The 22379-nt window shown below is 42.5% G+C and overlaps 2 protein-coding genes across 2 annotated transcripts; both read left to right on the forward strand.

Annotated features, from left to right (window-relative positions):
• Positions 1-7897: 7897 nt before the first annotated feature.
• On the forward strand, positions 7898-9789 carry opa3 (outer mitochondrial membrane lipid metabolism regulator OPA3). The gene is made up of 2 exons (XM_030766400.1): positions 7898-8039; positions 8805-9789. The coding sequence occupies exons 1-2, from the start codon at positions 7898-7900 to the stop codon at positions 9134-9136; spliced, it is 474 nt and encodes a 157-aa protein (XP_030622260.1). The 3' UTR covers positions 9137-9789.
• Positions 9790-11649: 1860 nt separating this feature from the next.
• Positions 11650-15467, forward strand: hnrnpul1 (heterogeneous nuclear ribonucleoprotein U-like 1). The gene is made up of 11 exons (XM_030765219.1): positions 11650-11848; positions 12059-12244; positions 12411-12621; positions 12961-13034; positions 13201-13340; positions 13536-13635; positions 13807-13919; positions 14026-14236; positions 14411-14472; positions 14613-14666; positions 14763-15467. The coding sequence occupies exons 1-11, from the start codon at positions 11650-11652 to the stop codon at positions 15465-15467; spliced, it is 2055 nt and encodes a 684-aa protein (XP_030621079.1).
• Positions 15468-22379: the final 6912 nt, after the last annotated feature.

Here is a 22379-nt window from a genome sequence, read left to right on the forward strand (position 1 = left end):
ATCCCGCCCCCTCCTCCTGGGTCAAAAGAGGTCAAATCAGGTTCAAGTATCAACTTTACTGTCATTATACCTTGCAACATAACAAAAAGCATATTCACTAGTTTTGCAACACAAAACAGTACAAAAAATCGTCTAGATCACAGATAAATGACTGTTTATTCATTATTTGATGCAATTTATCTAGATTTAGAGTGACTGTCATCCGTTAAGCGTTGCAGCGTGAGAGGCTGCAGGTGAATTAACCGATTTTAACAACATAATGGTAGAAGGATATAGGGGTATAAGCTGAGCTCATAAAAGAATCAAGTGGTAATTTCTGCTCAGCCCAAACTGCCAAGGGAGCATGCTCTTACGCAAGACACAGACCGCTGTAAATCAGTGTTGACTGGTCAAATGTTGACATCATGAGATAACATTACACATGGACTAAAATACCACTTCTCCTGCTATTAATGTGCCGTCTCTACGGTGGTGTGCATTTCCCATATTTACATTATTGTGCAGAACCAAGCCAGTATTCCTTTTTTCCTTCATTTTACCTCACTTTGTTATTTTATTTTCAAAAAAGCAGAGCTCTCTGGGCTTGGATCCAGCAGCCCATTCTGTGTGTGCGCGTGTGTGCGTGTGCGAGTGCCAGAGGCTTGAGTGAGCAGTGGAGGCCCATTGTGTGTAATTTGGGGCTTTCAGAACCTCTCCCCTCCCCTACTTCTTCCTTCCTCCCTCCCTCCCTGCCTGCGACCCATTTTGTGGATCGACATTCTGAACCAGAGTATCACCTCAAGTCGAGACAGGTACATTTCTCATCCCCAGGCAAGCTGAACCAACGGCATGACTTCCCACCACTGATTATCTGTGTTGTGTTACAACCCGTCGCTTAATAGAACATCCACTCGGTGATTCACAGAAGTCTGCTCCAGGCAAACTCACAGCCCAGAGCCAACATTCTATCACGTACTGAGAAGCCATTCAGCAGAAATTAAAGTCCGATAAGATTTGGGCCCTGAGCCCATGCGACGTCATGCAGAAAGTAAAACACCTGCGTTGGCCATCGGTGATTCAGTTATTTGGAAGATGATATCATACAGCCGTCTGGACCACCTGAAAAAAACCTCTTTTATGACTGTCTGAGTCTAACTGAGCAGTTTCTCCTCTCCCAGCCAGACTACTGGATGTTGTTGCCTAGTCAAGACCCTGTTTCTAAAGAAGGGACGGTTTCCGAACTGAAAAGACAGAGAAAGTTCACAAGAAAATACTGACTAGCGATAAAGTGCCAAAGCCAGTGTGTCAGCACAGGGAAACCTGCCTTTGTTGTAATGTCAACCACACTAAACAAAGAACCAGACATTCTTTCTCCAGTGACTGAATGTAGCTGACATCCTGCCAAGGAGCAGTCTGAGACAATGCATTAGTTACTCACAATGCTCATTGACCCAATGTCGTCTCACTGCCCAAACATCATCTCACTGCCCAAACAGAGTACCCCTTTTCCACTGCCCTGGTGCCGGTGCCTAATTGAGCACCGGGGCCGCGCTTTTCCACTGACAAAATACTGGTGCCGGTGCCGAAAAGCTGGCACCGGCACGGCACCACAGAATTACTGGTCCTAAAAGTTGGAACAGAGGCTATGCAAATAAAAACCACGCGAGAACCAATCAGTTCAGCATTTGACGTGTTTGCTACGTGACGTTCTCTAGAGAGGCGGGAGTAACAAAAAAGTCCGACCAAGATAGCGGTAGGCTAAAGGCTATATGCAGCATGAAAATATGTATACGATTAAAAGATGTATGGGCAATAATTTGTGTCTACATCAACACGGGCTGTTGTTTACACGTTACATGAACGTAGTCTGACCCAGAATGGTAGGAAAAACACTCACTCTCTCGGCTCTGGCTGGTGCAAATAGACCACTGGAGACCATCATTTGAACATTTTAAACTTGAGCTAGGTGACAGGCTTACTATTTTCATGAATTTCTTACAGGAGCGAAAAGTTTTTGGGCAAAATTCGTGAGGTGTCTCGCTGTCTGGAAGCCTAGCATAAAAGTAAAAAGCAAGCAGATCCGTTCTGTCCGACATTATTTTTCCCCATGGAATTTACCCAAACTTTCGCTACGTAGCGTTCGGTTCCCAAACCTGTGGAAATGCGGGCCGGTTGTCAAAAGGCACCAAGGCAGCACTGGCTCCGCACCGGCACCGGCACCAGCACCGTCCTAGTGGAAAAGCGCTACCCCAGTGACTCAACGCTGCCTCACTGCCCAAACAGTGTTTTACTGCCTCAATGGTGTCTCACTGTCACAACAGTGTCTTACTGCCTCAATGGTGCCTCACTGTCACAACAGTGTCGTACTGCCTCAACACTGTCTCACTTGCCAAATGCCATCTCATTGCCTCACTCCTAAGACACCGTCTCACTGCATCAATGGTGTCTCATTGCCAAAACGTCGTCTCGCTGCCCAAACAGCATCTTAGTGCCTCAACGCTGTCTCACTGCCACAACGCTGTCTCATGGCCACAATGATGTCTTACTGCTTCAATGCCATCTCACTGTCACAACAGTGTTTTACTGCCTCAATGGTGTCTCACCGTCACAACAGTGTCTTACTGCCTCAACACTGTCTCACTGCCCAAATACCATCTCATTGCCTCAATGGTGTCTCACTCCTAAGACACCGTCTCACTGCATCAATGGTGTCTCATTGCCATAACCTGACTTCTGCTGTGTGATCTGTAGCTCACTGCAAGAAATACTGGCTGCACAAGTTTGTTGAGTGGGCAAAACTCAGTCTTCTAAAACATATTGAAAATAAAACAAACCATATTTTTGTCACTTGTTCAATATATAGTGCGAACAAACAGATTAACATAACAAACAAAGCACAGGGAAAAGAGGGTTGTTTGAGACCTGACTGATTCTGAGTCCTGCCAAGAGATCCTTTCAATCACTATTTTCCCAGAACTGCCTTACTGCAGAGTCTTCTAAAGACCCCAGCCCTTGGGGCCTACAAAACATGTTTGGAATTTGACGAGGGTGAAACAGAGCAAGCATGTAGAAGGTTTACATTCGTACCTGGCAGGAGATGGCACTGCCTCTTACTGCTCTCTCTTATCTGTGTTTGTCAAGAGCAAAACCTACAGTGCCTGCTCTCCCTCAGTGCCTCTAACACCCACACACACACACACACACACACACTTTGTCCTCTGATGTTTGCTTATGCTGCTTGCTTTTGCTCTAGCTCTCTTTCCTTGAGCATTGGCTTTAATATGTCTCGGTCTCTCCTCACTCAGTGCTCTAGTCAGAGGCTCTCACGCAGCTGAGAAACTGACCGTTCTCTTGTTTTCACTCCTCTGTCATTAAGGCTTAGAGGAGAGAAAGCAGAGAGTCAGGAAGTCTGCGGTGGAGAGACCGGTTTGAGAATAATGCCCCTATAAAGGAACGAAAAGGAACAGGCCCATTGTAATCTCACAGGAGAGAAATAAAAGGCCTGAGACGGTCATCATTTGGTTCAGGAGTTTATCAGGGTGTGTCACCAGCCACAAAGATTACTCATAGGCCTACTCTCTCTATCTCCTCATGCCTGTCTCCTTCTTCTTTAGGTCAGTTCTCTGCCATCAGCTACTCAAGGACACATCAGGATCTGAACAAATCAAAAATCAAAACCAGTGACAATGTCACTCCTGTACCTTTATGCTGCTGCTCAAACACTGGCTGTGCTTCAACAAGCGACGGGGATATGTCAGATCTACGCAACATGGTATTGGCAACACGCCAAGTTGTTGTTGTTGGCACTGTGCCTTTAACACTCAGATACATGCAGAAAGCAGAGAGATTTAGAGAGTAATTTACTCTGCATACATACACTTAACACGGTTTACTGAAAAACTTAATCAAAAAGTGACACAATTTCTAAGCATGCCAAAAACCATTAAGGGCGATTAGTTTTAGCTCATCTGAAATCTGAACAAACAGGATACAGCCAGGACAAAGCAACTGGAGAACCTGCTGATGTGTAAAGGTTCTGGAATCTCTGCCATTCAACTGAAGTGAGGACAAATATGACTCATTATCAGTTGAGAGAGAGAGAGAGAGAGATTGGGAGAGAGGGGGAGGAAACAAACTATATTCAAACACCAAAAGAAAGGGAACAAAAGTTTGGATAAGAGACTATCTTCTATCTAAAGACATATTCAGAGGTGGCAAAAGTAAAAGTAGAAGTACTCTTGCTAAAAAAAAGTAGTCAAACTGTCAACCGTTTGGTAAAGTGTAAGTGACTATTTTGCTTTTACTTAAATATTTTTCAGGAGGGGTATTTTAATTCTACTTAGAGTATTTTTTTTAGCAAAAGTAGCCTACTTCTACTTTTACTTTTGCCACCTCTGGATATATTCCACTGAGCTGACGGTAAAAAAAAATCCTCATTCACTGGTCTGTCCCTTTAAAGACTGAACAGGTTTGAAAAGCACTCAGTGTCCACTGTCAGCTTGGTTCACCTCATATACAGGCTGGTCTTGAGGTGCTTTTTTTGCTCCTTAGTGAACAGGGTGCACATGTTGTGACCACGCCTGACTGTCTCTGGCCTCTCTACCTCTGGCATACGGACACAACAGCTCTGAGTATACTCTGTGTCAGCTACCCCCCCCCCCCCCCCCCCCATTCCAACAAAGGCCCCCCTGCCTTCCCCAGACATACACAGCTAAGCTCCACCCAAAACTGGACACACTTACCACTTCCCTTACATTCTCGTGCTCCTAAAATTAAAACAAACAAACACACACACAGACACACACACACAAAGACACGCTCTCTCTCTCTCTCTCTCATGCACACACACACAGACACACTTCTGTGGAAGAGGCAGCTGCACAATCAAACCACTGATAATTATATTGGATTCCACTGAACTAATTACAAAAAAATAAAATATGGAAATAAATAAAGGACAAAGGTTTGAGAGGAATGCATCAAAAGAAACACACCTCGACGTATTAAGACCATTTTCTCAAGAACTGGCAATAAACAACCACCTCAGGTCAAAATGAATGCAACAGAGACCGTTTTATTGACCAGCAATGACCTAAGTATCGGTCCAGTTAGAACAACTTTACATCATAGTTTTAACACCCCTGAAAAGGTATGCCAGGATTGTGTGTCACATCCAAAGAACAGCCTGTTTGTCACATTACAAGGATGTGTTACTCCACATCATCAGGTCCATAAAAGTTAAACAGCTTGTTTTTACCTGTGTGTATTAGTCAGGTATGTTTCTCATTTTCAAGCAACATTTTGCAGGTGTGAATGGCCTCACTTTCTAATGAGTAAAACACAGCAGAAATTTCAGTTCCCTGGCATGTGATTCAGGAATCTCTCAACTCTTCATAATATATGAGCGAAGACACTCCCCAAATGTCACACAAACACCCAACATCCACCCCAAAGTCAGGCAGGCCAGGACCTCACGGGGAACAGGCGGTGTACATAGCATGTTGTCCTGACTTGCTGTTGAGCAACATATTAATCAATAAGAAAAAAAATCTGTTTTGCATAAATGATGTTTTGCAGGTCTTTTTCTCTCTCTGCAAGTGATACCAGAATGACAGGCACTTATTAAGTGAAGAGAAGAGTTCACTGGAGCTCAGAGCATGTTTGAGCAGGAAAAGAGTTATTTAAATAGATGTAACCCAGCTGGTTCATGCAGTATTTTACCAGAGGCCAAATTAGCTGCTGGAAGCAAATCAATTCCATTTGAGAAAGTTATTACACACTGCAATTTTGTTTACTCTCACAAGCTGTATACTAAATTTCTCCAGTGGAATCTGCCTTCATTTCTTGCTTGTGAACATGTCATTTGATTTCAGTTGAATTTCAGTATGTGACATCAGAGACAAAAGAAACCATAGGAAACTTGGTTTTGCATATACTGTGGTTTCGGACAACTTCAGTTTTGTGTAGTCCAAGAACAGTCTGAAGAAATGAGCGATTTACGTTTTCAACTCTCTCCAGTTTCTCTCAATTATAGATGGAAAAATGACACTTCAAAGGTTCGCATTGTTTGTACTGGCTTAGACTTGTCATGTAATTGGTCTCACGGCAGTCTGGCTTTGAATTTGTGAGTAATACAAAAGGTAGAATTCCTATGCTTCAGCGTCGACCCATACAATGTGTTTGCAATTTATCTCATTGACTCTGAAGTCCAGAAATACCTCTACCGATGTATATGATATAGCAATGCAATCTGCATAGATACAATGAACAATCTAGTCAAGTGAAATATTTGAGTTAATCATTTTTTATCTCAAATTTTATGTGTCATCTGCTGGCTTGTTCAGTGGCATTTTATTGTGTGGCTTCTTATCTTCGAAAATGATAACTTTGCATTCCACAAACCTTGCAGGCACTTGTCTAAAGTAAAGAGTTAGTCTCCTCAGCCACTGACAAACAGACTGTGGGCATTATGTCCTTATTCTGGACATTTTCATGTATAGTAGCCTATATCCATTTACAATGCTCCACGAATAGAGACAGTTATCTGTACAACGCTTACAAGCGTGTTCGTTTAAGCTGTATTTTCTTTATCACTGCCTTCGCAAAATTTCAGATCCAGATCTTTCACCAAAGATGAATATTCACGAATAATCTATGTTATTGTCGTTGTGGGTGTTATATTTTTTATTGCTTACTGTACATTTAATGCTTTACTGTATGTGTCATGGAATGCGGATCTGTTGCACATAAAGAAAAGGTCATAACACTTTATTTAGGAAGTCAACACTTGATCAGTTACGTTGGTTGTAAGACTTCAAAATGCGGCCATGCATGCACTGCTAATAACAGCAAGAACTTGTACCTGCCCGGTAACCGTCAGGCTGACCAATTAGTCTAGACACATACAGACATTCTGGATTTCGTCTTTTCTGTCCGTGTTTCCTTTTTTGGTTGCCCTAAGCTCGGAAACATCTGAGTTCCATTAACTTTCTCGAGCTGCCTGGAGCTGACTCCTCCTAGCACACCTCCTTCTGCACGAGAGTCAAAGAACTTTCTGTATGAGACACATTTTTGAGACGTTGCACGGTAACTACCAAAAATAATTTAATGCTTTGAAAAAGCTACATTCACGACACTATTCATGAAAATGGGAAAATTTCAAAAACAAGTGAGTTTCTAAATACATACAAGCATGAAGTCACATCGAAACAAGTAGTCACAAAGCACTTAACGACAAAAACAGTGCGAACAGAACACGAGAGTGAAGAGCACACTGAGGTATTTAGAAAATTCCCTTACCCCGAGAACAAGTAGTCCCGTTGTTAGACTCTGTAGCTTTTACTTCGTGTTACAGACAAACTGTCAGAGTATTCCCTATGAAGTTTTACAGCCCTACGTTTCACAACTCTGCATCGACATGCACTGCAATACAGCCCGCTCCCTAAAATGAAGGAATGCTGTACCATGGCCCAACCCACCGGACCCGCACTGTAACCCGAGCCAGGTGTTCGTTTCGCACATCTGGCGCAGGTAAACCAACCCGGCATGACGTAAGAAGAAAACGTAGTTATCGAAATGGCCAAGACAGGACCTAGTGTACTGCCTGAATTTGTTACCTGTCAGATATTAAAGTTAGACAAATACGTTTTTTACTCCTTCTTCACTACTGTTTAGTCAACTTAGCACTGTTTTAATGCGAGATAACAAAAAATATAAAATAATTTACATTAAATTCTTAAATTTTCGTTTTTGATACTATGATTTTATTGATAAATTCGTTAGCAGTTTAACTATTGTTAACGTATTTTACCAGTCCTTATTAATATTAAATATTACGTTATGAACGTGAAGCATCGGACGGCCCTCTTATCGACTCTGTCCTTAGGCCCGCCCTAAACAGTGAGGTGTTTCCGCCAAGATGGTCGTCGGTGCCTTTCCAATCGCTAAACTGCTCTACTTGGGCGTAAGGCAAATGAGTAAACCAGTAGCTAACAGAATAAAAGCAGGGGCACGGAGAAGCGAATTCTTCAAGAATTACATCTGCCTTCCGCCAGCACAGGGTAAGTTGTTGTTTCGCTCTTAGTTTTAATGAATGATACGATGAGCCCGAGATAGCTATGAGTTGGTGTAGGTGGGAGTTTGAAAGTGATGGAAGCACACCCGACCAATGCCTTTCATCGAATGTCGACCTCAAACCAATCAGTAATGTCGACGAAATGTTGTGTTCGTTTCATTGGATATATGTAATGATCGATTTGCATGCCGTCCAATGAGGATATTAAAGGCGGATTTTGGCGTTGCAAAGAGCACCAATGGCATATGAATGTTTTTGAAGGAGGCGGGAACCATTTGTCATTGAAGGCTTAGCATGCATTTGAAAGTGCCTTTACCAACCTTTGACAGTAGGTTTACTAATATGGATCATATAAAACTCAAGTAATGAGCCAGGTTATCTTAAAATATTGTTTACATGGGAATATTGACGGTGACAGTCGGCCGTATCAGAAGTATTCACTTGCAAACTTATCGCTGTGGTGTTGCCAACTCGAACCTGAGCATTAATCTTAAAAGTGGGGACTCATGTCAGAAATGTTCCCAGAATTATTCCGAATTTATTCCTGATCAGAAAATCAATTTATCTTTTCTTCTTCTCTCAAATTATACAGTGACCTATGTATTTCCTCCACAGTACTAAAATAGCCTGAACAGGAGTTTACACCAATTTTTACAACAATGATTTTTGTCCAAGATATTTCAGGTTATTCCTGTGACGATGTATTTATCTCCTTCTGTATCAAAACCAGAACTCTTCTTTATCTCCTCAGCATACCACTGGATTGAGATGAAGACAAAGATGAGGATCATGGGTTTCCGTGGCTCCTCCATTAAGCCCTTAAATGAGGAGGCAGCGGCAGAACTCGGTGCTGAGTTACTCGGCGAGGCCATTATCTTTATCATCGGCGGAGGCTGCATGGTGTTGGAATATAGCCGACAGGCAGCCAACTCTCGTCGTAAAGAGGAGGAGCTAAACGAGACTATCCACAGCCTGCAGACGCAGTTGGGAGAGCTAGCCTTGACCGTAGAAACTCTGGATACACGACTCCGTGAAGTCAACCGGCTAATGCTGTCCCTACCATCTGCCCCCAGTTCCAAATAATTCAATATGCAAGTCCCTTGCCGAACCGCTCGATCGGACTACATGGTGAACAGGTCTGTATGGAACGGGAGTTCAGCACTGCCATACGTACACACAGCTCTGCCACACGCACACTCATAGTTGTCCAGATTTGCGAGGGTGGACGCGTGAGCAAAAAACGCAAGGTGCTGTGGTTAACTCTGTGATTAACACCTGTCAAGTCAACTTGACAAAAAGAAAAAAAATGGAATTGCTTCTAATTTGTTTTTGGTGTATTTGCAGGTGTGTCACAAGTGTTGATTTAAGGCACTCTGAACAAGTCCAAATTTTATCCCCTGTATTGCACTTGAAATCTGGACATATTTAAACATATCATGTTTCCACAGCATTTCAGTGATTAATATAATGAAAGTAAAACTGTTGAAACTGAGAGAACACTTGTTGGGCAATTCCCTACTATGGCTGTGTAATGATGCCTAACTAAATTTAGCTCCATTGCTCAGAGTGAACAGAAGCGTTTAGCTCTATTTTGTTGGTTATGGTTTAAATGGTTGTAAACATTTTTTTGTTAATTTGTAAATAAAGAGCTATTGGAATAAAACCCTGTATAAACATAATGACGTGACAGCCCTGGTTAAAAAAAAAAGAAAGAAAGAAAAACAATCCTCTTTTTGAGGTAATGTGGCATGTGCATACTGCTGTATATTGATTGTTGTAAAATAAAACAAAATGTTCAGTGTCATGCTCATTTTTATGCTAATCTAGTCTGCAGTTTACACAAATCACAGTATTTTACTTTACCTGCCTAGCACGTCTGCTCCTGAGGAAGCTCTTATTTAGAAATGTCACAGGAAATATTCAATGCAGATAAAACATTTACTTTGCTCATATGTAGATTCATTATCAGTAATACTTTCACACATGTTTGGAGAGGAAATTTTAACAAAAAGATGGAAGTTATTCAAGTGGAAGTCAACGTGTCTTTCAGATTAGTTTCGAAATAGAAAAAGAAGAATCAGACTATCAGAATGAATTCAAGGAGGTCTGGAAATGTGTGTGTCATACCTGTTGCCAAAGGCTGCCCCCTAGCCCTCTGGTCTTTTTGTGAATGTAGGCAAGGTTGTTCAGCTAGTTACACCTTGTTCTGTTACTGCTTCCATTTTCTGAATGGGTTGTGGCCTACTCAGAGAAACTGAGAGTATTAGTGAGCAATGGTAATGAGTCCACAGATCATGTCCCAATGGCAGCTGAAAAAGCTTTTAGTGAACCTTATAGATAGACTTCAGTATGAGTCATTTGTGGGTGTTTTTTTTTTTTCTTGAAAGGATAAGTTTGTCCATACCAGTCCTTCAGTGACATCAGAGCACAGCAGAGCGTTTTAAGGGAGATGAAATGTTGGTTTATGAGGGTGGGAGAAATCTAAACAGGAGACAGACACGAGAAGTGCAAGTCATTCAGCAGCTCATCTGTATGCATCATGGGAAACTGACAGATCTAATTTTGCTCTTCAACAGATCTATATCCAAAAGTGTTGGAGCTATTAGAGTAGAACACTTTCTAAATGAATATAAGAGGAATAAAACTGCTTTCCACAGATCTATGGATGTATGTTGATCATTGTAAAATGAAACATTTTTTGTTATTTTTATGATTAAATTTAAAAGCCACAACTGACTTACATGTTCTGTAAGTAGCAATTTGATTTTTTTTATTTCTTCCTTGTAATCAGTCTTCAGATAATAGACGTTTGCTTTTATACACACTGAACATAAGCTGGAATAAGGATATGAGAAACCTGAGCGTTCTGAAGTGCAACATTTGATTGCCCTATGGGTGGCAGTAATGCACCTGTCGTAGATAGTTGCCGTAGCAAGAAATAATACTGCCGAAGAAGACAGCGGTAGGGATCACCAGGATATTACTTTGCTTGAATTGGGGGAATATCTGTTCATTTTTGAACGTTGTAAATGAGAAGAAAAGAACATAAACTGAATAAGGATAGACCCACTGGATATGCAAATAACATACAGCTGAAGAGAAACAACTACAGCTACTGTAATGCTAAGAATCTAATAGTTTTACTGAATTATATACAACAGTATGGGCTACACACGGCTATAAATACCCAACTGTGCTGAATTGATAATACGTGCGGCAGATGACCGCTAACGTCACCAACTAAGTAGGGGCTTTTGCACTTGGGAAATTATTCTCAAAACGTAATGCAAGAACTGATGCTTATTTGCAGCTCCCCAGGCAAATAACGTTAGACAGGCAGGTCAGACTGATGTGTGGGTTTGCTTTGCCGTTTAGACATTACAAGCTGTTACCAATGCACTTTAAACGCTCAAAAAATATTTTAGAAAGTACGCCTTCTCTTGCCTTGTTGACGTTCTTATTACATGTAAGTGATAATTAGCTAATTTAACTGTCGATAGGGAGTTAGCAAACACAACGCAGTTTATACTGGCGCTTAAGAGGTGAATCCTTCGGAGCTGGAAACAAAAGTGGGTAGAACAGTTTATCCCCCAAGCATGAGTGTCGATCCGAGGAAACTGAAAGTCTGCGAGTTGAAAGAGGAGCTGCAGCGTCGAGGCTTGGACTCCCGTGGTTTGAAAACGGATCTGCTAGACAGACTGCAGGCAGCGCTGCAGGCCAGGACTGCCGCGGAGACAGCAGGTTTCGCGTCCTCTTCAAGAGAAGGGGACTCCACTGACACGGTTAAGAATGAAGGTAGCGAACGCATGGCCATCTGTTAATAACAATGTGTTTTTAGTTGTGTGTCATGTTGTCCGTTCAGCTATGAGCATTCAGGTACTGTTGGTAGACATACTTCTTTCCGTAGATTCAGCAATGTGGGGCGTCATCTCAACAACGCTAAACAAGCTAAGATAATGTCTCTTCTATGTACATTACATGGGAGACTCTGTCTTTGTGTGTCAGACGATGAAATGGCACGTTTCGAAGAAGGGAGTGCTCGGGTGCGAGACGGGAGTTCTCCGAGGGGAGTTGAGAGAGGGGCAGAGATGGAGATGGATTTGGGCTTGAATGCTCCTCATCTCTCCACAGAGTCCATAATGAATGTAACAGACCAACTGGTTAAACCTGAGACAGAGATCTGCATAGATGGTGAGAATTCAAGCCTCTGTGTGTGTGTGTGTGTGTGTGTGTGTGTGTGTTTGCTCTTTGCGCATCAAGAACAGAGAGAGCCAAAAATCCTAAAAAAGATTGACAGACCACGTTTCAGTTCAGTCTCATCTAATTGTTGATTAATAACTCCCCTTTGTCCCTGTAGAGTGTAGGGTGATGAGGGTGAGTGTGAAGAAGGAGGATGAGCTGGAGGAGCAACAGACTGAAACAGCCAGTGATGGGACAGAGATTCAGCCTGTGCGAACCACACAGACAGAGATTAAATCAGAGGAGGACAGTTATGCGTCCTACAGCTGCAAGAGGTCGTATGACGAAGGCCCTGTGTGTGGTCTCAGTGACCACCACAAGGCCAAGAGGTAGAGTCTGCCTGACCTTAGCTCACACATTTGGGTCCATTCAGTCATTCACCCTTCTGCTGGGGTTAGTTTTGCTGTTGGGTTAACATAAGGATTAAGTTTAGTGGAAGTGATTCAAGTCCTGCTGTTGTGGGCAGAGAGTAATCTTAGGGCGTGAAGGGGTGTCTTTGTCCCTCGTAATGCAGAACTGTCTTTCCTGGTCCAGTGTGATGTCCTCATTGGAAATATTAATGTTGTGTTTATCTCCCTGTACCCTATATCAGCTCTGCTACCTGTGTTTCTAAGTCGGCCTGTTTGTTCTGCATTGGTCATGAACAGTTTCACTCTGTCTCACTGCAGGTCCTGCACACCACAGGCCCCAGGTGAGGGTGAAAAGGAAGGTTCTGATGATTCCTTGGCAACCATTGACACTTGTGAGTGAGCTTCTCACTCTTCTGATACCGAACACAATACATGTGAACATGGTCTTGTACATGTGTAAGGCTTCATTTAGAAATCAATGCCGAGCCCACGGGGATGTTAAAATCAAAACATACAATTTAAGATTGTCAGGTTAGAAATTTCCGGCTGTTTCTACAGATAATTGTGATTTGCATTTCAAAGTGTGGCATGATCGGTACAGTGGCCGTCCTTTCACCATAGACGGCTTTGCCCACCTGTGGACTGGAGCCCGTACCTCCGACGGTGTGTCTAAAGGCCGGATCTGCTTTGAGATAAAGGTACTGAGAGTCTGTAAATGTAAGAACTATCTTACACTAAATGACATCTATCGAAATGTAGTATGTTTTGTTTTGTATTGGAGAGGGTAGGGGTCTGTTTTAGTTGATAGATTTGTGGTACATTCCCACTTGCTCTTTAGAGGGTCTGTGGTTTTAAAAGGTTGTTTTTTTCGTTTCCATTGTGGACTGTGTCAGATTGTTGAGGAGATCTCAGAGAAACGTCTTGCCAGCTGTGAAACTGAGCTCCATGTGGTAAGAGTGGGGTGGTCCCTGGATTCCTGCAGCATGCAGCTGGGTAAGGGAAAAGATACATACATACATACACACATGCCTGCGCGATACAACTCTGCGTGTCATTTACAGTATCATTTAAACTTATTTCAGCGATTTGCTTCTGTCCTTATCCTGCTTTGAATGATGTCCCTTAAAATAATTATTAAAATGATCTTTTTATCTCTTGTTTTAGGAGAGGAGGCTTTCTCCTATGCGTACACTGGAACAGGAAAAAAATGTTCAGACTGCAGATTTGAAAATTACGGAGAGACATTTGGTGAAAACGATGTCATTGGCTGTTATATTGTGAGTAATCCTCCTCCAGTTCCACTTTGCCCCAATGTTGTGAATACTGGATATCTGTGCTGGGAGGGCAGCTAATGGTCGTCTGCTCCTTCTGTGCCTCCCTCAGGACTTTGATAAGGATGAGGAGGTGGAACTGGCGTTCTCTAAGAATGGGAAGTGGCTGGGTGTGGCATTCAGCGTGTCCAGGGAGGAGCTGGCCGGTCGAGCCCTTTTCCCTCACGTTCTGGTCAAGAAGAGCATTGTAGAGTGCAACTTTGGCCAGAAGGTGGCGCCCTTTTATGCTCTGCCAGAAGGCTACTCTTTCATCCAGAATACAAGTACAGAGGATGAAACTAGGGGCACTGTAGATAGAGCTGACTGTGAGGTTTGTGTGTGCTTGTGTGTGTGTGTTCTCTCTGTTCTTTTACTGCTAAATTTGCAAGAACTCTTCACGGCAATGGACGGTTACTGACTTTCCCTCTCTCTCATTTGTTGTTAGATTTTAATGACAGTTGGCTTGACCCCCACTGGTAAGATGAACTGGGCCAACTGTGTCGCTATGGACAAACTAAAGGTGGGACACATAAACATCCAAAGGGGAGAGCCAATATTACACAGTACACCATAAGTATCAAAAGAACACAACAAGACTGATCCATTTTATCCTTTATGTCAGACAGAGGCATCTAATAATATGTGAAATATGATTTGCAGCATTCTCATCCTGGTGTAGTGGAGCAGAACTCCAGCACAGCAGTGAAAGAAGAGGTAAAACTTTGACATAACCATAGATGCAATGACATATACAGTTTTAGAGCACAGCTGTGCCTTGGTTTTATAGTTACGCATGTTTTTGTATTTCAGCCCTCTGACAGGTCAGAAACATCACCCTCACAGTGGGAGGTGGAGAACAGCTTCTTGAAGACCCAACTGAAACACCAGCAGACTCAGATAGATGAGCTGAAAGCGCAGCTGGAGGAGAAGGAGGCGGAGTGCAGCTGGATGAGGGAGGAGCTGTTTCGCTTGTGGGAGACGGTGCATTCTGGGAACAGCGAGGACGCCACCTCACCCAGCCACACCAGCAGCCCAGTCCCCATTACTTCAAAGTACTGTGACAAACCCACCCCGTCCTCCTCAAGACAGACCAAGGAACATCAGCCTCCAAGACTTCCTGTGCATTTGGGCTTCCCAGATTCCCTGCGAATGGAACGCTGTTGGAGTAGCGAGGTGTCGATCCTCCCCGATGTGACTTTGAGGGAGATATCCGCTGTAAATGACAAAATTCTGCTGCGGATGAGCAAACACAGGCCGGATCGTTACGGAGCTCTGGTGTTCAGGAGCATCATCTCCCCCAAACTGTACGAGGAGTGGGTCACGCACACCAACTGGGATGGTTCACGTGGTAAGTGGGGTGTGCCCCGTAATGTCAGAGACTTTGTGACTCGCAGAGTGAGAGACAGATTTCCAAACATGTCCAATGCTGACAAAAAAGCAGTGAAAGAGCGTGTGAACGAGTGTCTGCGAGCACGCCGAAAGTCCATTGAGCCAATTCCATATTCAAATAAATGAAATGCTATATGTCAAAGTCAGCCTGTGTCTTTTGTTTTCAACCATCTGCTTTTGGGGGTTTTTTTTATATGCATACCTGTCAACTGACACCATATTCGACATTGCTTTGGCTATTTAGTACTTTAGAAGTATCGTATTAAATTGTTCTGAAATTTGGCAGTTCATGCTCTGTAACCAATGGATTTCACAAATTTGGATGGAGTAACAATATAAATGGCAGATAATATATATTAAGAACAAATTCATAACAAATTTCCATTCCACAGTGCACTAAAGGCTGTCTTCAATATGACACCTAGTTCATTTTTGCAAGCCTAATCCGTCCCCAAATGGAAGCATCTGTTAAAAGAGCCCATGGGTTTTTAATATGTGCAAGTTAAAGAGTGGACCTTCTTCCAGAATGGGTTTTCACGAGTGGGTCCTGCTTTAAGGTGATGAGTTTTTTGCACTCTCCAGTATGCTACTGAGTGTCTGAACAAGCTGACTGAAAGTGCTGCATGCAGAGCTTCAATCTAGACCTGGTGCTGCCTATACCTCCCACAGTCCCCTCCACAGACATAATTTGTTATTTGTCTTTTTCAGAGCTGAAAATGATTAGCACTGGTCAGCCACTCTTGACTGAATTTTGTCTGTTCTGTGAGGAAACAGTGAAGGCCATTCCATTTTTGGATCAAATGAAAGAGGCCAGTCAACATTCATGTTATCATTATATTGAAAATTTCATTCTCATTTTTGTTTGGCAAACCTCTCCAAAGGGTACGAGTACTATGTGGAAAGCTGAGGTCTTGAGAAATGTAATCTTTGCTCATTGAGTAAGACATGCATTTTATGTCAATAAGATAAAGGTGAAATTTCACAATATTGTATAGGGTGTTCCTTTACCTCAAAGCATAGTTGATTTTTTGTATCATTATTGTTATGTCGCGTTGCGTTTGGTACTCATCAAAAGAAGCCTTTGAACCAAGTAGGAATGCAGAATCCGTCTATTTGTAAGCTTTTAATTTTCTCGCTAATAAGAGTTTTTTAAGAGTTGAGCTGCATACATACGAACCTGCCACCTAGGACAGTACACTTGCGGTTGGAGCGCAGCGCACGTCGGCTGTGTGTGTAATTAAGCAAGAAAGTATGCAAGGGATTTGGACAAATAACCAAGTGGCATAGAAGAGGCAGAGTCAGTGCATCCGACACGAAAAGAACGACATAAATAGCGAACCTTCGGTAACTGACACAAAGCTTGACTGAGCGTCTCCATTAGCTCCATCAAGCGGCTGAACCATTATTGTGACGTCATGACTGCTCTGTCTCGGATAGAAAGATACATAAGGATATTTCAGTGCGTTCTCAACGGGGTGATCGTGCTAGGTTGAACGGCAGGGCGCTGAACTCTCGACCCGAAGGTTGCGGGTTCGAAGCCCATGTCTGCTGGGCGGCCGAGAAACCGCAAGGTTCAAACGCTGGCCCACACGGTGTTACTCCTGTAGCGCCAACCGCCAATGCAGAGGACCGTGCGGTTGTATCAGGAGCGCCGTGGCGATCACCCTCCTTTTCTTTTCTCTTCACATACACAACTTCTCCAGATGTCCATGGCTCAACCTTTCACCTTCACTTGGTTTCATTTTCTTCTAAAACTTTGCAAATATATTCTTAACAATAATGGAGACTCCGCCTCCCCCCAAGAAAAAAAATCCACGAAAACTGTCATAGCCCTATCTGCATCATCTTTCTCCTTTTCCAGTACTTCCTCTAAAACTTCACCTTCTTCTAAAAGTTTTGGAAATGTTTTATCAACGAGAATGGTGACACAAATTACCCATGAAAAGTAATATTTCCCAATCCTTAACCAACTGTAAACTAATTGTGTTTTAACATACATACAATAGTACATACGATTAACCTATGAAAAAGTACCAGTATAGGGTTTTTAAGGTATGATAACATGAGTGGTAAACTATAGCATTTGTCTGATTCATGGAAGTATTAGTTTGATGCACAGTTATAGACAACTACGAAACCTGTGCATCCTCAATATGAGAGGAATTTAAAATCTTCCTGAGATTACTTTCAGAAAATGTGTAAATATATAGGTCTGAATCACCTTTTGAGTAACCAGGGGGTGGAAGGCCCCAACAAAATAACCTATGGTATACATATTGATTAGGCTTGGCCACAATCCAAAAACTAGGTGGCAAAGAAAAGACAAAAAATACTTTTGCACCCTCATTATAGGGTTAACTGAAAATGCTTGTGGGATTGCCTCTCAGAGAATATGTAAATATAATGGCCCGAATCACCTTTGTAGTGAACAAGGAATAATAGGAAGTAACTTACTCTATGCCTATTAAAGTGGAATAAAATCTCCAAATTGTGTTGCTGGGAAAACAGCAATGTATGTACCCTGAAGATATTGCTATCTTTGCTCAGCTATGCAACTTGTGTATTTCTTTCCATCAGTGGTGAACTCTTGGATGAAAAGCATTGGATGAAGAAAAAAAAGCAAGCACAGCATTAAGCAATTACAAGTTTATTGATAAAAGAAGAAACAATACAGTGGTGTTTTTGTATGTCAGTGAAATAATTATTAAAATTGTGTTTGGGTGATACATCAGACCTTCATACATACTCCTGCTCGCTCAGCCTCTGCCCCCTGTGTCAGTGCCACCTAAGGCTGATTAAAAGGAGCAGAGACAACACTCTATACCCCTCCCTATGGACTTTAAAAAGGTTATGGAGAACACAACAGGCCAGCGCCATCGATTTGACTTTGACTGTGAAGCAGCGGTTGTGTTTTAGCAGACATTACCATCTGCCAAAGGAACAACCTCTGCTTTGCTGGATTTGTGATTGTGCAGTGGCTGTTGTGATGTCAGTTGACCACTGCCAGAGAGAAGCCTCATAAGCTAGCTTTTTCAAGGACAGGAATGTTCCACCCAACATCATGACCATTCATGTGTCTGATTTGGTAAGGGAGCAGCATTCCTTTATAAGCTAGTTCTCACAATGCTGATAAACACAGAACTGTGGCATCGCATGGGTTGCCGGGCAACCCTGAGAGCTCCTTTCAATCCTTAACTGCCTGCAATATGATGGATTTCAAGCCTCTACAGTTAAAAACTCGGCATGCTACTCTTCTGGTGACAGAATGAGGGTGTGTGGTCCATCAATGGCACCAACACACTGTGGTAAAGGTAATGGTAAAGGTCTGTGCTCAAAGGTCATAGCCACATCCTTTCCCTTTGGAAATGGCAGGACTTCTTGCATTAGAACAGAATTCCTGGACCTAAAGTTACATCACTGTGATGCTAACTCCAAATAGTTGTGAGACGCTTTTAGAGTTAGTGATGGATATCCATTGTGATATAACGACCTTTTTGGAGGGGCACACGACTGTGGGTCACCTTTTATTCCATGCCAGGCTGGAACCGATGGCAGAGGTACAGAACTGTATCTCGGGATATTCTAAAATTTTGTATGGGCTGTTCATCTGTGGAGCCTGGAAGTACTCTTTCCCAGTACTCGGTAAGTAGCTCTACTGTGGACCCGACCAGACGGTGGAGCGCGACGTGCACGGAGGTGCTGAAGCACCTAAACACAGAAGTAGTATATTTTGTTAGATTACATGACGGTACATTATATGTGTTGTTAATATTTGTGTAGTTCACACTGGTTTATTGGCGTTAACAATCCTACCCTTCTTCTTAGTTTGCGGCGCCGAATTTCCGCCTCAGTCAAAGCACAGTCGATCTCCATAATTTTACATAAAAGCCGTCTCCTCTTTTCAACTCTCGCCCTTTGGGCATATTCAATCTCCTCTTCAACATCTACAAGTCTCCTCTCCAACACTGATGTAAATATCATGTTTGCGAAACAATAAAAAACAATAAACAACACAACAACCTCGACTTCCTCCATGCTGTTGTTGTAGTTTCGTCGCGTCCCGAAATGACGTATCAAACGCAACCGTCGCATTTTTTTGCGTCACCAATTCATAATCTAAATAAACTTCACCTTGCTTGCGGTGTGTTGGAAAAGAAAAACACGAACCTCTTTAGAAACGCTGTAGTTCCTGTTCTGGATAGGTCCGGATCTGTTAAGTTCCTCAAAACGTTCCTGAACCTTGGTGGAGAGGGACTTAGGATACCTGTGGGGTATTCCAGAAAGCAGGTTCAGTGAAAATTCAGAGTTAACTCAAAACAAGTAGTAAACCTCCTAACAGAAGAGCCCTATGTCTTTGTTTTGCTAGGGGAATGAAGCCACAGGGCTCTTCTATGAGGAGGTTTACCTCTTGTTCTGAGTTTACAATCTTTGAGTTTTCATTAAACCTCCTTTCTGGAACATTCCCCTGAATGAAGGAAGCAGTGGACTGTATAATTCCGCTCTGTCGTAGCACTGGGACATTATTGCTGTGATTTGGTTAAGAGAAATATAAAGAAAGAGCATTGAATCAAACTGCTGTGGAAAAGGACAATTTGTGTGATTATACAGTTTTAGAGATTAGGAATGCTCTAAAAAATTATACAATTGTTTGATGTTGCTAAATTTGGAAGATGTGCTGCTGTCGTCATGTTAGCTTTATGCAGTACATATATAAAATCAGTATGGCCTGGGATGTCCTCTTGTGACTGATTTTTGAACTTTCATTTACCCTTATTTGTATACTCCCTTGTTCATGTTTTACTGACACCTTGTTTAACAGTTCTGTTGAAATGGGTTACCTTAACTATGTAATATGGCCAAACAGAAGACATGTTGAAACCCTGTGTCTCCTCACAGTGCTCCAATTAAGCACCATTTGATTTGCATAAGTATTGTTGTCTGCCCTTCTTTTACCTCCCAATAAAAGAAATGTCTCTCCCTCCTGTAGGAGCAGGAGTAGAAGTAAAATGCATGCACCTTGGGGGGCCATATTTGCTCCATACCCTTCTTCTCTTGTCACTGATGCTTTCTCATTTCGCCACCTCTTGCTTGTTCCTTGTGGCTTTGAGGTATCTTTATCTGATATTAATTACACCTCTGTTTGTGGTTTTTATTTTTGTCTTTTTTGTCTGCTTGTGGTGTGGATATGCTTCTCTCCACCACATCCTCTTCCCTTTCCCCTTTCTATTTTTTCTCTTTTTCTCTCACTCTCTCCCTCTCCTTTTCCATCTCTCTCTTTCAAATAATTGTGGCTTTGTGGGTTATCCTGTGGTCTCCACCACACAGCCAACCTGCCAAAGGTATGTGACTCCCTGGATGAAACAATCTATGTGGAGCTCCAGCATGATGAGGCAAACAAAGTGGTGATGAAGCATTGTGATGCATGCTATAAAGCTGCTCTTCTGGCCCAAAGAAACACCCTCAGGGGTCAGGTGGGTGTCCACAGCCCCGGCAGTGGCTGGCAGTACTATGACAAACACAGGGAGGCCATCAGAGGCATGAGGGCCCAACAGAAGGTGACAACAGCAGATGTAAGATGCTGATGACCTGCTTAACTCACAGCATTCAAATGTGCAGTGGTAACCAACTAATCACTCACTGATATATTTTTGTACACACGTATTTTGTAAACCAGAAAGGTTTTGCAGTCTGTTTGGGAGGCTTGTTTCAGTTAACCCTCAGTCCAATCCAAATTTTAACCACGTTTTTAGTAAGAAGGTTAATAGAGGAATGTTATGCTGGGTGAACAATGTGGTGTAATTAGATAGAGCCCTGGGATAGCTTGTGTAAGTTGTATGGTTTAATCAAATGGGTTTCTCTCTGTGTTTCTGTTGTCAGGTTATTATAGAGGTGGCAATAACCAAAACCGTCGGGGCAGCAACTACAGAAACAAGCTGGAGAAGAGAGTACCACTACAACTAGCATGGACTAGCACAGTTCCTGCAATAAGACAGGTTGTGTGCAGGTGATGCCTCTGGGCCTGATAAACCACATTTTCCCCTTGTCTGGACAATGAAGTTTGATGTCTTTTTCATCAGCTCCCTTTGACTTGTCAGTTACAGAACTGCAGCCAAGAGTATCATCAAAGCTGCTATCAAAGTAATTATAAACAAAGGCTTCAAATGTGGCATGTACAGTCAGAACACAGGTACATGGCCAAAGAGACAGTGACTCCAGCATCTGGGCAGACAGCTAGTCAGGTGAGCAGAGAGTCCTCCTTGCAGCAGTTATACTGGATTAGACTGAGACACGCTCTGGCTCAAGCCTCTCGTGTTAATGAGCTCTTCAGGTGTGTCATCACCTGTACAAATCAGACTGCCCTCAGAAGGGCTGTGTGTATTTGGTAGAGATTTTTTTGTATAATTTTGCTAAACTTTTATTTTTTTGCGCTCTCTCTCTCTGTCTCTCTCCGTCTCTCTCTCTGTCTCACTCTCTCTCTCTGTCTCTCTCCCGCCCCCCCCCTCTCTCGCTCTCTCTCTCTCTCTCTTTCCCTCCCTCTGTCCACTTTGTCTTTCTGCTGTATACTCAGCAGTAGTTTTGGAATCAGAGCTGAGGGAATGAGCACACTCGCTGGAGAGGAAACTGTCCTGGCTAGAAGAGATCTTATGCGTTGCAGTGCAGAACCAAGTAACACTGCAGTTTGATATCATCATGAAAATATAATAATATAACATAATAATTCACCAGTACAAACACAGGGTCCCACACAATCATGTCAACATATCCATCTTTTTAAATGATTTCTTCACTCACAGTTACACATACATTTTATGTCCAGAAAACAAGATTCAGCTGTCATATTTTTTGTTAGTTTCAATAATTAAAAAAAAAAAAGTTTAGAAAGAGATATGTGCTGTGGTTCATTTGTCATTACTGACATGAGTTTGTCATGTCAAACTTCTCAGCAAGATTAGAATTCTTTTTTATTTATTTATTTATTTCTCAGACCATTTAAACATGGCACTATACGGGAGAATGATCACCAAGCTCCTTAAAGTT

This window comes from Chanos chanos, chromosome 2, assembly GCF_902362185.1.
Source record: "Chanos chanos chromosome 2, fChaCha1.1, whole genome shotgun sequence".
In the NCBI taxonomy this organism is placed as follows: Eukaryota; Metazoa; Chordata; class Actinopteri; order Gonorynchiformes; family Chanidae; genus Chanos; species Chanos chanos.

Bases quoted from the DNA above. Each gene is read 5' to 3' on its own strand.
- opa3 (XM_030766400.1), top strand. From the start codon at position 7,898: ATGGTCGTCGGTGCCTTTCCAATCGCTAAACTGCTCTACTTGGGCGTA. The intron at 8,040-8,804 runs GTAAGTTGTTGT...TTATCTCCTCAG, and splicing joins CTGCCTTCCGCCAGCACAGG to CATACCACTGGATTGAGATG.
- hnrnpul1 (XM_030765219.1), top strand. From the start codon at position 11,650: ATGAGTGTCGATCCGAGGAAACTGAAAGTCTGCGAGTTGAAAGAGGAG. The intron at 11,849-12,058 runs GTAGCGAACGCA...TTTGTGTGTCAG, and splicing joins TGACACGGTTAAGAATGAAG to ACGATGAAATGGCACGTTTC. The intron at 14,667-14,762 runs GTAAAACTTTGA...TTTGTATTTCAG, and splicing joins GCACAGCAGTGAAAGAAGAG to CCCTCTGACAGGTCAGAAAC.